This window comes from Nymphalis io, chromosome 24 (assembly GCF_905147045.1).
Source record: "Nymphalis io chromosome 24, ilAglIoxx1.1, whole genome shotgun sequence".
Lineage (NCBI taxonomy): Eukaryota > Metazoa > Arthropoda > Insecta > Lepidoptera > Nymphalidae > Nymphalis > Nymphalis io.
In genome coordinates, this window is record NC_065911.1 from 4,477,022 (window position 1) to 4,490,712 (window position 13,691).

Genomic DNA, 13,691 nt, shown 5'->3' on the forward strand with positions numbered 1-13,691 from the left:
AAAGTAATTTTTATTATGCTATGTACATTTCCATTCGATATATTGTAGTATATAACAAGCTTAATTTAATTCCATCCAGTCAGTACGTGAATGAGTAATAAATAACCAAATACACGACCATTTCGCATTTCTAATATATTTTTATTTCTTTTTCCGCGGCTTCGTCTGCGTCTGAGGGAGGTATTAAGTGACATAATATGTCGTTTTCTGCACCCCTAAAAACGTGGATGTGAAAATTTCAGAATGATCGGATGAATAGTTAAGACTTGAAAGCGTAGCAAACAAACATACAAACTCAATTTAGTTAAATTGGCTTACGATTAATTTTGTTTAATCTCGTTTATTCTTTATTATATCAGTTGGTGATACTCCATACAAACAAATAATTATTATTGGATGTAATTGTTCATTGTTCAGTCTATATCGATTTTTTGGGCCCAACCCATTAAAAGCCGATCCCAGTAACTTTATAGCCTTATTACAAATGTAAACCAATTGACCCGAAAGGCTAGACTAGTGCAGAGTTGGCGACACCGCCCACATAGCTATAATTTTAGAGCTTTGTATATTACATTCAATGTGATGTAATACACGGTAATTTTACTTAGTGGTAAGGCTTTGAGCATGCCCGTCTGTATAGGTACCACACACATCACACATTCTACTACCAAATACCATTGCTTAGTATTGTTACGTTCCGGGGCGGGTGAGTGAGCCATAACATAACATCTTAGTTTCCAAGGTCGGTGGCGCATTGTAAGGGATGATTAATATTTCTTGCGGTGCCATTGTTTATGAGCGGTGACTTATCATAATGTGGTCCGTTTTCCCTTTTGCCTACTGGTATATTTCATTTAAATTAGTCAATCTTGCCTGAAATATAATAATACGTCTTTCTTCAATGAACAATTGAGAAAAATTAGCGATATATCATGGATCAAATTATATAGTCTGTTTAAATAATAATATCGTACTGTACGTATACTCTGGTTTACTATCTTAAGTGTACGATGACTAAGATTAAAACTTCATTATTTATTTAACACTGTTGTTTACCTGATTGTAATATAACAGCGCACAGTAAAACCGACCAATTTGTTATGCTGATTATAAGTTATAATTAAGACTAATATACTGTTTGTAAATATGTATAATATGTTTGCATTTTTTACGTAAACATTGACTTGACTTATGCGGTTCTTAAAAGTGATTTTAAGTTAAGTAATTTTTAGTTTTCGACTAGCTATCTGACCTGGCTTCGGATAGATTATTGTCTACATAAAACATTTTTAATCGTTATACATATTACTCTAATGGTTTACAGGGCTCACGTCAGTGAAGCTCCCAGTCATCATGATCTTTTCCGACATCTTCAACATTTAAGGTCATATTTCAGCCATATTTCACAAAATCCAATGACCTATATCTTCCTCATGAATCACTCCATCCATTGGTGGAAACCCTATGAAAATCCGATCAGTAGTTTATGAGATTATGGCGTTCTGACACACAGACAGATGCGACGGGGGACTTTTTTTATAAAATGTAGTGATATTCTCTGTGAACAGGAAGCTGGTAGAGCAAATGACTTATGGCATGACTTAACATTAATTTTAAAAACCTTATTATACATAAATTAAGCCATTGAGCCGGTCTAAACTCCTGCTAACATTAAAAAAGTGTCTGAATAATCTTGTGCTATTTTTAGCGCACACATAAATACCAGTTAAACAATTACTTTTTTACTAACTTTTTTTTTTTAATTCTTACACATATAAATCGTAAAGTGACTGAAGTTCTTGAAACTTTCAGAAGAAAGCAGCGTGTGTTTGTCTAGTTCTTGTATTTACACGGCCAGTGAAGTTATAAGAGCTCTTGACGAAAATCAGGATCCATGTGAGGATTTCTACGACTTCGCGTGCGGTGGTTGGATCAGAAACAACCCAATACCCGAGGGTAAATCCAGCTGGGGAATCTTCAGTAAGATCGAACTTCAGAATCAACTTATCATCAGATCGGCAATAGGTGAGGCTTTTGATTTTATATAACACGTAATACAAGTATAAATAATTCAATAAAAAAAATTGACATAATTAAAATCATAAAATTATGTGGCGTACCGCAAGGTGTTATTTTAGGTTCTTAATTGTAACTACAATTACACTTCACTATCTTTACCCCTTCGTCGAATGGAACAGGTTATAGACATCATTCTCATTTTGGATTAACAAACAATACAGCGAACTTCGTTTATTCCATTGTTTTTAATTTGATCGATATATTATTTACCAGTTACGAGATAAACATATGTTATTTACAAAATCTGAAATGAATTAACATCTTTACTCCCAAATATATACTATAAACTGTTTGACTAATACATTATATATTATTGTTAAATATTTTGTTACTTTATTACGACAATTTTCGACTCACGGCGGTTTATTTTTATAGTATTAGTATATTAATGCTAATTACCTTACCACATCAACGATTATCAGAAAAATTAAGTGAATATTTTGAAGCATATCTCATTCAAAGTAACATCGTTATAAGGCCTATAATAGAATTGCACATGCGTAAAAAGGTTTGTACGGTATCGATTAGAAAGTCTTCACACTAAATTTGCCTTTTTGACAAATGTATGTTACAGGTGATATTCCTGTATATTGATTTTTAAGAGGTGTTGATTGTATTAATATATTCAATTACACACACATATATAATATATAATTTCCTGTGTTTATTAAACTGCTAATCTTATATACTTTTATTTGATGTTAATATAATATTCGATGTAATTGAAAAAATAAATCAGTAACAAGGAAATTTGAGAAAATTTATATTTTAGAGACTCAAAAAAGATTTTTTATTGCAGAAAAGATAAACATAACTGATCCATCAGACGCAGAAGCAAAAGCACGTGTATATTATGACGCTTGTATAGATACGAACGAAACGATAGAGAAATTAGGAGAGAAGCCGCTGGTGAATATTATTAAAAAATTAGGTGGATGGCACATACTACCAAACACTTTGATCAAACAGCACAAGTGGGACTTACAGAAGTTGCTTCAAGATGTGCAGAACACGTAAGACCTAATTCTTTTTTACTGGTGGTAGGGCTTTGTGCAAGCTCGTTTGGGTAGGTACCAACCACTCGCCAGATATTCTACCGCAAAACGGCAGTACTTGGTATTGTTGTGTTTCGGTTTGAATGGTGAGTGTGTCAGTGTAATTACAGGCATAAGGGATATAACATCTTAGTTCCCAAGGTTGGTGGCACATTGGTGATGTAAGCGATGGTTAAAATTTCTTACAATGCCAATGTCTATGGGCGTTGGTGACCACTTACCATCAGATGGCCCATATGCTCGTTCGCCTTCCTATTTTATAAAAAAAACTACTACACATTGAAAACCAATGACTGATAAGCCAGTGGACTTTAAATAAGATTGCAGGTTCAAATCTAAGCGTACAGCACTAAGTCCCTACTAGCATTCATAAGTCATACCGTGCTAAGCGATATATGTAAACATCGTGAGTCCAATATTTGGAGGAATATCGGAATATAAATAAAACTTAAATAGCATCTCAGAACGATAATAATTACAATAATAGCATATAGAAATTACCGTGTACTCTTAATACTATTTTATTTGAAATGTTAACGATAACAATGGAACTGTTTATATTGTTTATAACAAGCAATAAATGCTTCGTATTAATTTACGTTGCTTTAGTAAACTCGGGATTCTTATATTCATCACAATATTTTAACTTGTTAAAGAAATATTACCGTAACAGCCTGTGCATGTCCCACTGCTGGGCTAAAGGCCTCTTCTCCTTTTTTGAGGTGAAGGTTTGTAGCTTATTCCACCACGAGGTACCAATGCGGGTTGGTTGAATACACATGTGGCAGAAATTCAGTGAAATTAGACAAATGCAAGTTCCCTCACGATGTTTTCCTTCACCGTAATGCACGAACTGAATCATAATCAATTTAGCACATGAAAATTCAGTGGTGCTTGCCCGGGTTTGAACCCACGATCATCCGTTAAGATTCACGCGTTCTTACCACTGAGCCATCTCAGCTCATCAAGAAATATTAACAAGTACAAAATCTCTATATTTTTTCAGAGATGCTTGGTCGATATTATATATTTGATTAATCGTCTTTTTCAGTTACAACTTAGGTGGTCTTTTTAATTGGGCTGTCACAGAGGATGACAGGAATTCATCAAAACACGTCATTGTTGTAAGTTTCTTTTTATTTATCTCATTTGCAAGTTTTGCATAGTATTGATAAGATCTTTTATGTAATTCGTTCTTGAAGATCTTGGACTTAGTAAACACTAACACTAAAATTAAGAACAAAAAAAAACTTTTCAAAAATAGAATACGATACTTTTACCGATGTCAGTTTTACCGGTAAACAACTGTATTGTACAGGTTGAATAAGAAGAAACATAACGTCTAAGAATCTTATCCTCCTTGTGCCTCTATGGATGACCATATACTATCAGGTGTTCTAATTACTCGTATTCCAATTCCTAAAATGAATAAAAAATGTAATATGTTTTTAATTTCACAGCTCGATCAAGGTGGTTTAAATCTTCCCACGCGCGACAATTATCTCAACAGGACGGCACATAAGAAAGTTCTCGACGCATACTTAGATTATATGACCAGAATTTGCGTTCTATTGGGAGCCAATAAAACCGAAGCACGTGCGCAAATGAACAAAGTAATACTCTTCGAATCTGAATTAGCTAATATAACAATTCCCGCAGAAGATAGAAGAGATGAAGAAGGATTATATAATCCGTATACAGTGAAACAGTGGCAGAAAGAAGCGCCGTTCCTAAATTGGTCTATGTTCTTTAACGATGCGTTCAAACTTGTTAATAAAAGCGTAAGTCCATTGTATGAAAATATTTAAAAAAAATTAAAAAAAAATTATATGGTTTTCGTTAATCTAATTTGTATTGCAGATACCTGATAACGAAAGAATAGTCGTATACGCTCCGGAATACTTTAAAAATCTGACAAGAATTTTGAGAAAATACAGTAAAACGGAGGAAGATCAAAAGTAACTTATTTTTTTTTTGTAGTCATATTTAATTTTATTTCTCAATATAATCCCATTTGTAGTATGTAATCAGATTGTCTTACAAAAGAATAAGATTTTAGTATTATTTCGAGTTATCTGAATTTCTACTTCAATAAATATACAATAATCTTAAATGTGAATAATTTTGCAATCATTTAATATTTTGATAGATTTAGCGCTTTCAGTGATCATTAACTATGTTTATTATTTCATAAATTTCAGGACGCTCACCAGCTACATGATGTGGCAGGTGTCCAGATCTCTCTCCACCTATTTGTCCAAGTCCTTCCGAGATGCCACCAAGATTCTAAGGAAGGCCCTCTTTGGTTCTGAAGGCACGGAGGAATCTTGGCGTTATTGTGTTACTGATACAAACAATGCTATTGGTAAGCCTAAAATATATGTTTACCTGAAGAAAATTGATTCGAGAGGACAATCTTTTTGTCAAATTAGTGTAGTTCAGTGCTTGCATGCGATACTATTAAAGGAACCTTCAATTTTCTCATAAAAAGCTTTAATCTCGATTCAGTAATTTGATTTGTTTGTATACAAATAAAAACACAATATATATATCCTTTTGGAATCCGCCGTTCTCTTTAACTTAAAAATTCGGTGAAGGTAAACAATCTCCAAGTCATATAATAATTTAAAATCTCAATTATGTCAAAAGAAGTATTATATAGCAGTTTAACCATTTTGTGCAATATATATGGAGTTATGTTATTTCGATTATGAATTGTCACTAGTTCTCAGTAAGTTGGTCATGAGCGTAACTTATTAATTACTCTTGAGCTACTTATTTAAAAAATACAGAGAGAGGGGTAAATTTGTAACGTAAATTAATTTATTATATATAGGCTTCGCTGTGGGAGCAATGTTTGTCCGCGAGGTATTTCACGGTGAAGCGAAGACGCAAGGTGAAATAATGATAGATAATATACGAGCAGCGTTCAAAAAACATCTCAAAGACCTGGATTGGATGGACGCTGAAACAAGAGAGGCAGCTGAAACGAAGGCTGATGCTATCACTGACATGATAGGTAATATATACTATTCACATTAATTATATGATTCACTATTTAAGGCAAACTTTTGTATCGGACAGCAATGTCGTACAAACTTTTGTACGTAGAGAATAGTTATACAAATATTCAGTTCAATAAGCAGTGGATCAACACCACTTAGTGACCATTGTATTTGATAAAAATGTAATGTATTAAAATATGATTTTTCAGGGTTTCCTGATTACATATTAAACAAAGAAGATTTAGATAAACAGTATGAAGAGTTGGAAGTCAAACCTAATGAATACTTCGCTAATAACATTGCTTTCAACGTTTTTAGTCTCAAACATGACCTCAGCAAACTGGATCAACCTGTTAATAAAACCAAATGGGGTAAATATTATGATTATATCCGGATATTTTACTGGTGGTAGGGCTTTGTGCAAGCCCGTCTGGGTAGGTACCACCCACTCATCAGATATTCTACCGCAAAACAGCAATACTTGATATTGTTGTGTTCCGGTTTGAAGGGTCAGTGAGCCAGTGTAATTACAGGCACAAGGGACATAAAATCTTAGTTCCCAAGGTTGGTGGCGCATTGGCTATAAGCGATGGTTGACATTTCTTACAATGCCAATGTCTAAGGGCATTTGGTGACCATTTACCATCAGGTGGCCCATATGCTCGTCCATCTTCCTATTCTATAAAAAAAAAAAAATTATTTTGGGTAGGACAGCAAATGAGTGACCTCGTGGCATATATACACCAGCATGAAGTACAAACCACTTCATCTTCAATGAAACATTGGATTAGAATTTATGTCGATGCTAGTACACACTGGCTCACTCACCCTTCCAACTGGACGTAAAATCAATGTTCTATTTGAGTGTAATGTTACTTTATCATGTCTATCTATTCGATTTCCGTTACGGTGGCTATTATTTATGAAAACTGTCAACTGGCTAGGAACTATAATATTGAACAAATGTGTCAAATAGTTGACGCTCTATTCTCTCTTTCTCATCATCTGATGGGACGGTAATCTGACACGACTGGAAATAGTTCAAATGCAAGACTAACGACTTGAGGATTAATACCAGAGCCACCTCCCAAGCTTTGGTCTGCAGCTGATGATTTCTCAAAAGAAAAACGCTTAGTCCGTTTTGGCTTAAACAGTTTTTAACTTTGGTCATGTGTTAAGCACGCTTTAATTTAATTGCCTACTTTTTTTAGGAATGACTCCATCCACAGTCAACGCATATTACACACCGACGAAGAATCAAATAGTTTTTCCAGCCGGTATTCTACAGCTACCGTTCTATGATGGCGATAATCCGAAAAGTGTCAATTATGGAGCTATGGGAGTCGTTATGGGACACGAATTGACACACGCTTTTGACGACCAAGGGCGGGAGTATGATAGGTAAAAAGCTCTATTACTTTAAATTGCAGATACTTTTCTTATTTAGAATTTTGTTGCTTTTTTTCAATAGTTTCCTTCAAACTCATGAAATAATAATGAATTTTATTTTTAAAAAAGCAGATATTTAATATTTTATTATGAATAAATACCGATCTATTGGGTTTGTATTTTTTAGGTTTGGTAACCTTAATCGTTGGTGGAACAACGCAACTATAGGTAAATTTAAGCACCGAACTGAATGCATCCAAGAGCAGTACTCGAAATACAAGATGGAAGGACAAAACTTAAATGGCAAACAAACTCTCGGTAAGTGGCAATTATAAAATGATATAATAGTATAATTTATTTTAAAGCATATTAACTAAAGTTTGCTATTTATAACAATAGAAAAAAAATATTATTATATAACTTTTAGTTTATCGATAATTCTTATAATAATATATATTCTATTGACGGGCCGTTGGCGTGGTTGGTAGATACTTGCCTTTCACGCTGAAGGTTTTGGGTTCGATTCCCACCCAGAACAGACATTTGTGTGCATAAACATATCTGTTTGTCCTGAGTCTGGTGTAATTATCTATATAAGTATTTATTTATAAAAGAAAAGTAATACTTGTAGTATATCAGTTGTCTGGTTTCCATCATACAAGCTCTGCTTAGTTTGGGATCAGATGGCCATGTGTGAATAATGTCCCAGGATATTATTATTATTATAAAATACGTAGTTGGACGAGCAAATAGGCCTGATATAAAGTGATCACCACCGCCCATAGTCATTGGCGCTGTAAGACATATTAACCATTTCTGGCAAACGCCAATGCGCCACTAACCTTTTTGACTACTTGATGACTTATTTATATCCGCCACAGTGGCAAAATCGGTCTGGAGGACATTATTATTATGTCCCTTGTGCTTTTAATTGACTCACTCAACCCAGAACACAGCAATATTAAATAAAGCTGTTTGCTCGTAGAATACGTGATGAGTGGGTGGTACCTACCCAGACGGCTTTTCACAGAGCCCTATACTATTATAGTCTTAGTATTACATGAACATTTTCATTTTCAGGTGAGAATATCGCAGACAATGGCGGTCTCAAAGCGTCATTCCACGCCTACCTTGAATACAGCAAGAACGCTAAAGTCAATCTTACATTACCCGGATTGAAATACAACCACCGTCAGTTATTCTTTATATCATTCGCACAGGTACAAACAAAAATCTTACTATTTTCCTAAAATAATCGATTTTAATCTGAACCAGCCTAACCGAACCTTGTCTCAACTGTATATAAGTACTTAATTTTTTCCCATTTATATAACCATTATAATGTAGTGGTCTCAGTAATGAACCATGAGGCACACCATGACAATATAAATACTATCGAATTTAATAAAGCTGTTTAATATCGTGAACGATTTTTCGGTAAGGTATTGTTCTTTCATAGGACAATTAGTATTTTAAGGAGAGGAAGGTGTCATTTTGACATTTGTATCATTGAAAATAACAATATTCAGCGCAGCGGTTAGAACGCGTGAATTTGAACCGGTGATTGAGGGTTCAAACTCAGGCACCCACCACTGATTTTTTATGTGCTTCATTTGTGTTTATAATTCATCTCGCGCTGCAATCAGCGTGTGTCTAATTTCACTGTTCAAAGTTCAATAGTTTCAACGTTCTGTCATATGTATATCCACCAAACCGCATTGGAGTAACGTGGTGGAATAAGCTCCAAACTTCAACTTTTTAGAAAGCCTTTTTAGAAACTTTTTGGCCCAGCCCATCCTTAGCCCAGCAGTGGGACAATCGAAGCTTTAGATAACTAATGATTTACACAAAATTATTATAAAATATTATTCTCACAGTCTGTTGTAATTCAAATATATTTTACGGACCTTAACGTTAAACATCATTTGAATTTAGAATTTGTATATATATACATACACAATTTCAGGTGTGGTGTTCAGCTATGACCAAAGAATCTACGAAGATGCAAATCGAGAAAGATGATCACACTATCGCGAAGTATAGAGTAATAGGGCCAATATCGAACCTTCCAGACTTTTCGCGCGAGTTCAACTGCTCTGTAGATTCGAAAATGAATCCTAAGTACAAATGTGAGGTATGGTAAACCAAAAGCCATGGTGTAAATAACGCTTCGGCTACGCTGATTACGTACAGTGTAATGCATACAAAATTTTAAAAATTGAAAACATAGATTAAACAAAATTTACAAATTATTGCAAATCATAATGGAGATTGTTTTTTTTTTAAATCGTCAATTTCATATTAAAACTATTAATAAAGTGCCAAATAATCTATGTTTCAATTAAATAAAATTTTAATAGTGAGTTGCCAGAGCTTAGCTATGTTAAAACGGGTATATTGTAGATTGTAACGATGATTTATACTTAAGAACAACCAGCGTCTAGTTTTGTCTATGGTTTTCAAATTTGTAGATCTGTATCAAACGAGATCTTTGACAGATAGTTTAACAATTGCTTGTTCGAAAAATAAGATTTATTTTAAGTAAAAAGGCAATCTGAAATGTTACAATTTATTGAATGTTTACACGATATCGTGTTTGTTTATTAAACTTTATACCGATTATTTCTATGAGAGATTACTATTTTTACAATTTAAAGATAAACCCTCTTGAGAATAGCAAGATGAATTGACTCTAGTGATGATCTTGTCTGTATTAGATTTATTTTAATGTTAATTGGAGTTGGAATAGTTTGTTTTTTTTTTAACAGTTTTTGCATCTATTTTTGTTTATTTAATGCAATGCACAAATTAGATAATAAAATTATTTATTATTTTATTTGATATACATTACCTTATACTAAATAGTAATCTCAAATGGATATAATAGTCTTGAAGTAGCTGGTATCTTTTTTTAATGGAAATATTTTCATATTAACAAATCATTTAAACGGACCAACTGAACTGAGTAGTAACAATAATTTGCCTTCAAACTTCAATAGCTTATTGGATATAATATGTAGATGTTTTTATTGTATTGATACAGGTTTACGTGATAAGTGCGAAGTTTATTTATTAGTTCGTAACATTTATATTTTTACTAAGTTATTATATCAAATAAAGTTTATTTTTAAATAGTTTTCTTTATATGTTCGCCGCACAGCATTATATATTATAGTGTTCGTCTGTATTTAATCATTATAATTGTAGTTCCTTTTTTTATTAGATAAATATAAAAGTAGATATTGTGTGATATCATTGTGTATTCATGTGCTTAAATTTGTAATGTGTGCGTCAATTGAATTTGACGCTTAGATGCGTCAATGTCACGCACAAAAAGCTCTAGATTATAAACAACAAAAAAATAAAAGAATTTAGATTTTATTTATTTTATTGTAAAATATTTAAATTAAATCCATCCACGTTTTAAAACTATACAAAATAATAAGAGTTATTGTATTTGTTTGTTTTAAGAGTATTAGCGAAACAGTAAAAAACGCTTTTATTATTAAAAATATATGTCTTCATAATAGTTATTTTAAATGTTAACATACATGTATTATATTAATATGCATTATTGTTAAATAATAATATTGATTATATTATAAACAAATACTAATTTCTGATATATCAACTAATATTACATTATCTGAAAGGATTTTATTGACAGTTATATGATTTGATTTAAATGAAGGAATCTCGTAATTCGTTTGAGTTGTAATATTGAAATGTTTATTTTATGTTGTATAACATTAAAATAGAATTTAATTAAAATGTAAAAAATATACCCGACTACAGAATGGATAATAACAAAAGGAAAACCCTTTTTGACAGGTTTTAAAAATTGGCTACACACGTCATTTAACATTTTTTGTGACGTCATATAATCATTAGCGTTTAATTGGTGGTAGAGATTAGAAATTAATTATCAGCCGGTAAAAGTGCACCTTTTAAATAGTCTTCTGTTTTAGGTAAAAAAGATCTTAATATGTATATCGTTGTACTTGTCTACCCTGTAGTTGGGCAATATGTCATAAAAGCTGATTATAGAGTTGACAATAAGATTCAACTTTCTTCATCTTTATACAAATATCACATTCTCACCGTTCTTCCTCTTTCATAGTTTATTAAGTATGTACAAGTAGCATTAAAGTAAAAAAAATATATATCATATTAATTACGTCGCGAAATTAAAGGTTTTTGTTATTTCTTTCAATATGAAATGCTTATAATACATTGCATTGTCACGTGATTCAAATCTTTTTATACAAACATTATTGATGTTTAAAAAAAATTGAATTAACGTGCCAGGCTTATTAAGAATAATTTTATTAATATTTATATCTCGGTTGTCTATTTATTATAACACTTATATTTATTTGTTAGTATATTTAATTTTGTAAATCAATATATCAGTTCAATTTTACGCATACTTAAATTATTTATTAGCCGTGCCTTTACATATACCTATTTTAAAGTCATAAAACAACCAGCATTTAGTAGCTAGAACCATTTGTATTAGTAGGTGTTGTATTTAATGTTCACAATGAGCCATTTAAATGACAAAAAACAATTTCTATTCTTTTTTTTTCGGAATTGACATGTTGCTGTTAGCCCGAATGGCTTTGGCCCTTTATTCTTCTTCAATCTACTTTTTTTTATAGTCCTAACTGTCATTTCAACTCATATGTCAGCTGTCAAACTCTTTTAAAGTTATGTTTGCTTTTAAATGGCTCTAATTAATATTGAATATATTTAAAATTATTATATATAATATTAATTAATATGAACAACAGATTTTAAACAGTATTAGTGTTACGGTTTTATATAATAGTAGATGATATCATAAGATATTTATTTGCAGTACTTGCTATTAAGTATAACTAGTCATTAATCAACAAAATTATAATATTTATCGGTGACTGTAATCAGTGGCGTAGCTATCATAGAATAAGGCGGCACAATACACCGGGCTATCCTAAGTTGATGGCCCCTAGGGGCATCATATCAAATAAATATTAACAATACCAACTTTCATACTTATTCTAACTCATTATTCATATATTTTATATTACTAGTAATCTAACATTTCTGTACTTTGGCGATATTTATACCAATCATGTATTGATGGCTGACACTGCACAGCGGCCTTTATCCACCTAGCTGCGCTACTGACCGTAATATCAATGTAATCTTTAATTTGTTCTTTATATTAAATTAAAAAACAAAACTACAATTACTATGAATATATGTTTGGACACAATCTATAAACGATACTAATTTGAAAGACATCCTTAACTCTTCACATTTAAAAGATATAATTTTCTTTTCCTAATTATAATCACATGAAGTCGATCCAGACTGTATCCTTTACACAAAATCACAGGAATACAAAGAAAAAATATTTGGCTATAAAATAACTCATAAAGTCATTCACAACAAGTATTTATCACAAACAAGTAATTAAATTATGTAATTTTTAGTTCTGTCAAATTCGTTTATAGATTGTATACAATAGAATCGACATTTCATTATTTGAACCCAGTTAAGTTAGAAAAGTTAAGTTTTATAAGAATTTTTAAACACAATTATTTTAGATGCATTAAATTTTTGTTTTAATTGTGATTGATTCAAATAAATGGTTAAGAAATACATTTCTTTTTATTATTTATTAAAAGTGTTTAGTATTTAAAGTGTATATATGTCTTTATAATTTATATTTATTCGAGTAATAGTCAAATCTTATGGAATATGCAAATCCATTACTCCTTCTATTGGAATAGGGTTTACAGGGATTAATACGTATTCAAGGTATATGATCACACTGCTTTTAGTGTGAGACTATTAGTTTTCAGCACGTGGAGTATAGGGCACTTTAGATTCATATTTTAAGTAATAATATGTCATAAAACATAACTGTTCACTATACTAATCTCTACTATATATTACATAAAAAATAGTTTTGTTTTTTTAATGGGTATTGGTTATTAACAGGACTACCGTATAATGTTTTCTGACAATAATTATAAAATTATATATCGGTAGTTATGTAAAATAACTAAACAAAAATTTTCTTACTACAACATGTTATATTGTTATTAAAATAAATAACGTATTTTATAAAAATTTTATACAGGTCACCTTTAATAATTATGATTGCTTATAT

General features: G+C 31.5%; 1 protein-coding gene across 2 annotated transcripts in view; it reads left to right on the forward strand.

Moving 5' to 3' along the window:
* LOC126777852 (endothelin-converting enzyme homolog) overlaps nucleotides 1-13,179 on the forward strand; it is a 64,376-nt gene extending 51,197 nt beyond the window's left edge. For both annotated transcript variants that reach the window (XM_050501089.1, XM_050501088.1), the window contains 12 exons: nucleotides 1,813-2,025; nucleotides 2,879-3,092; nucleotides 4,186-4,258; nucleotides 4,595-4,915; nucleotides 4,995-5,092; nucleotides 5,336-5,499; nucleotides 5,971-6,153; nucleotides 6,349-6,510; nucleotides 7,351-7,540; nucleotides 7,716-7,846; nucleotides 8,609-8,748; nucleotides 9,495-13,179. In XM_050501089.1, the coding sequence (XP_050357046.1) occupies nucleotides 1,813-2,025; nucleotides 2,879-3,092; nucleotides 4,186-4,258; nucleotides 4,595-4,915; nucleotides 4,995-5,092; nucleotides 5,336-5,499; nucleotides 5,971-6,153; nucleotides 6,349-6,510; nucleotides 7,351-7,540; nucleotides 7,716-7,846; nucleotides 8,609-8,748; nucleotides 9,495-9,671 (2,066 nt within the window). In that variant the 3' untranslated portion in view covers nucleotides 9,672-13,179. The remainder of the gene's footprint in view (nucleotides 1-1,812; nucleotides 2,026-2,878; nucleotides 3,093-4,185; nucleotides 4,259-4,594; nucleotides 4,916-4,994; nucleotides 5,093-5,335; nucleotides 5,500-5,970; nucleotides 6,154-6,348; nucleotides 6,511-7,350; nucleotides 7,541-7,715; nucleotides 7,847-8,608; nucleotides 8,749-9,494) is intronic.
* Nucleotides 13,180-13,691: the final 512 nt, after the last annotated feature.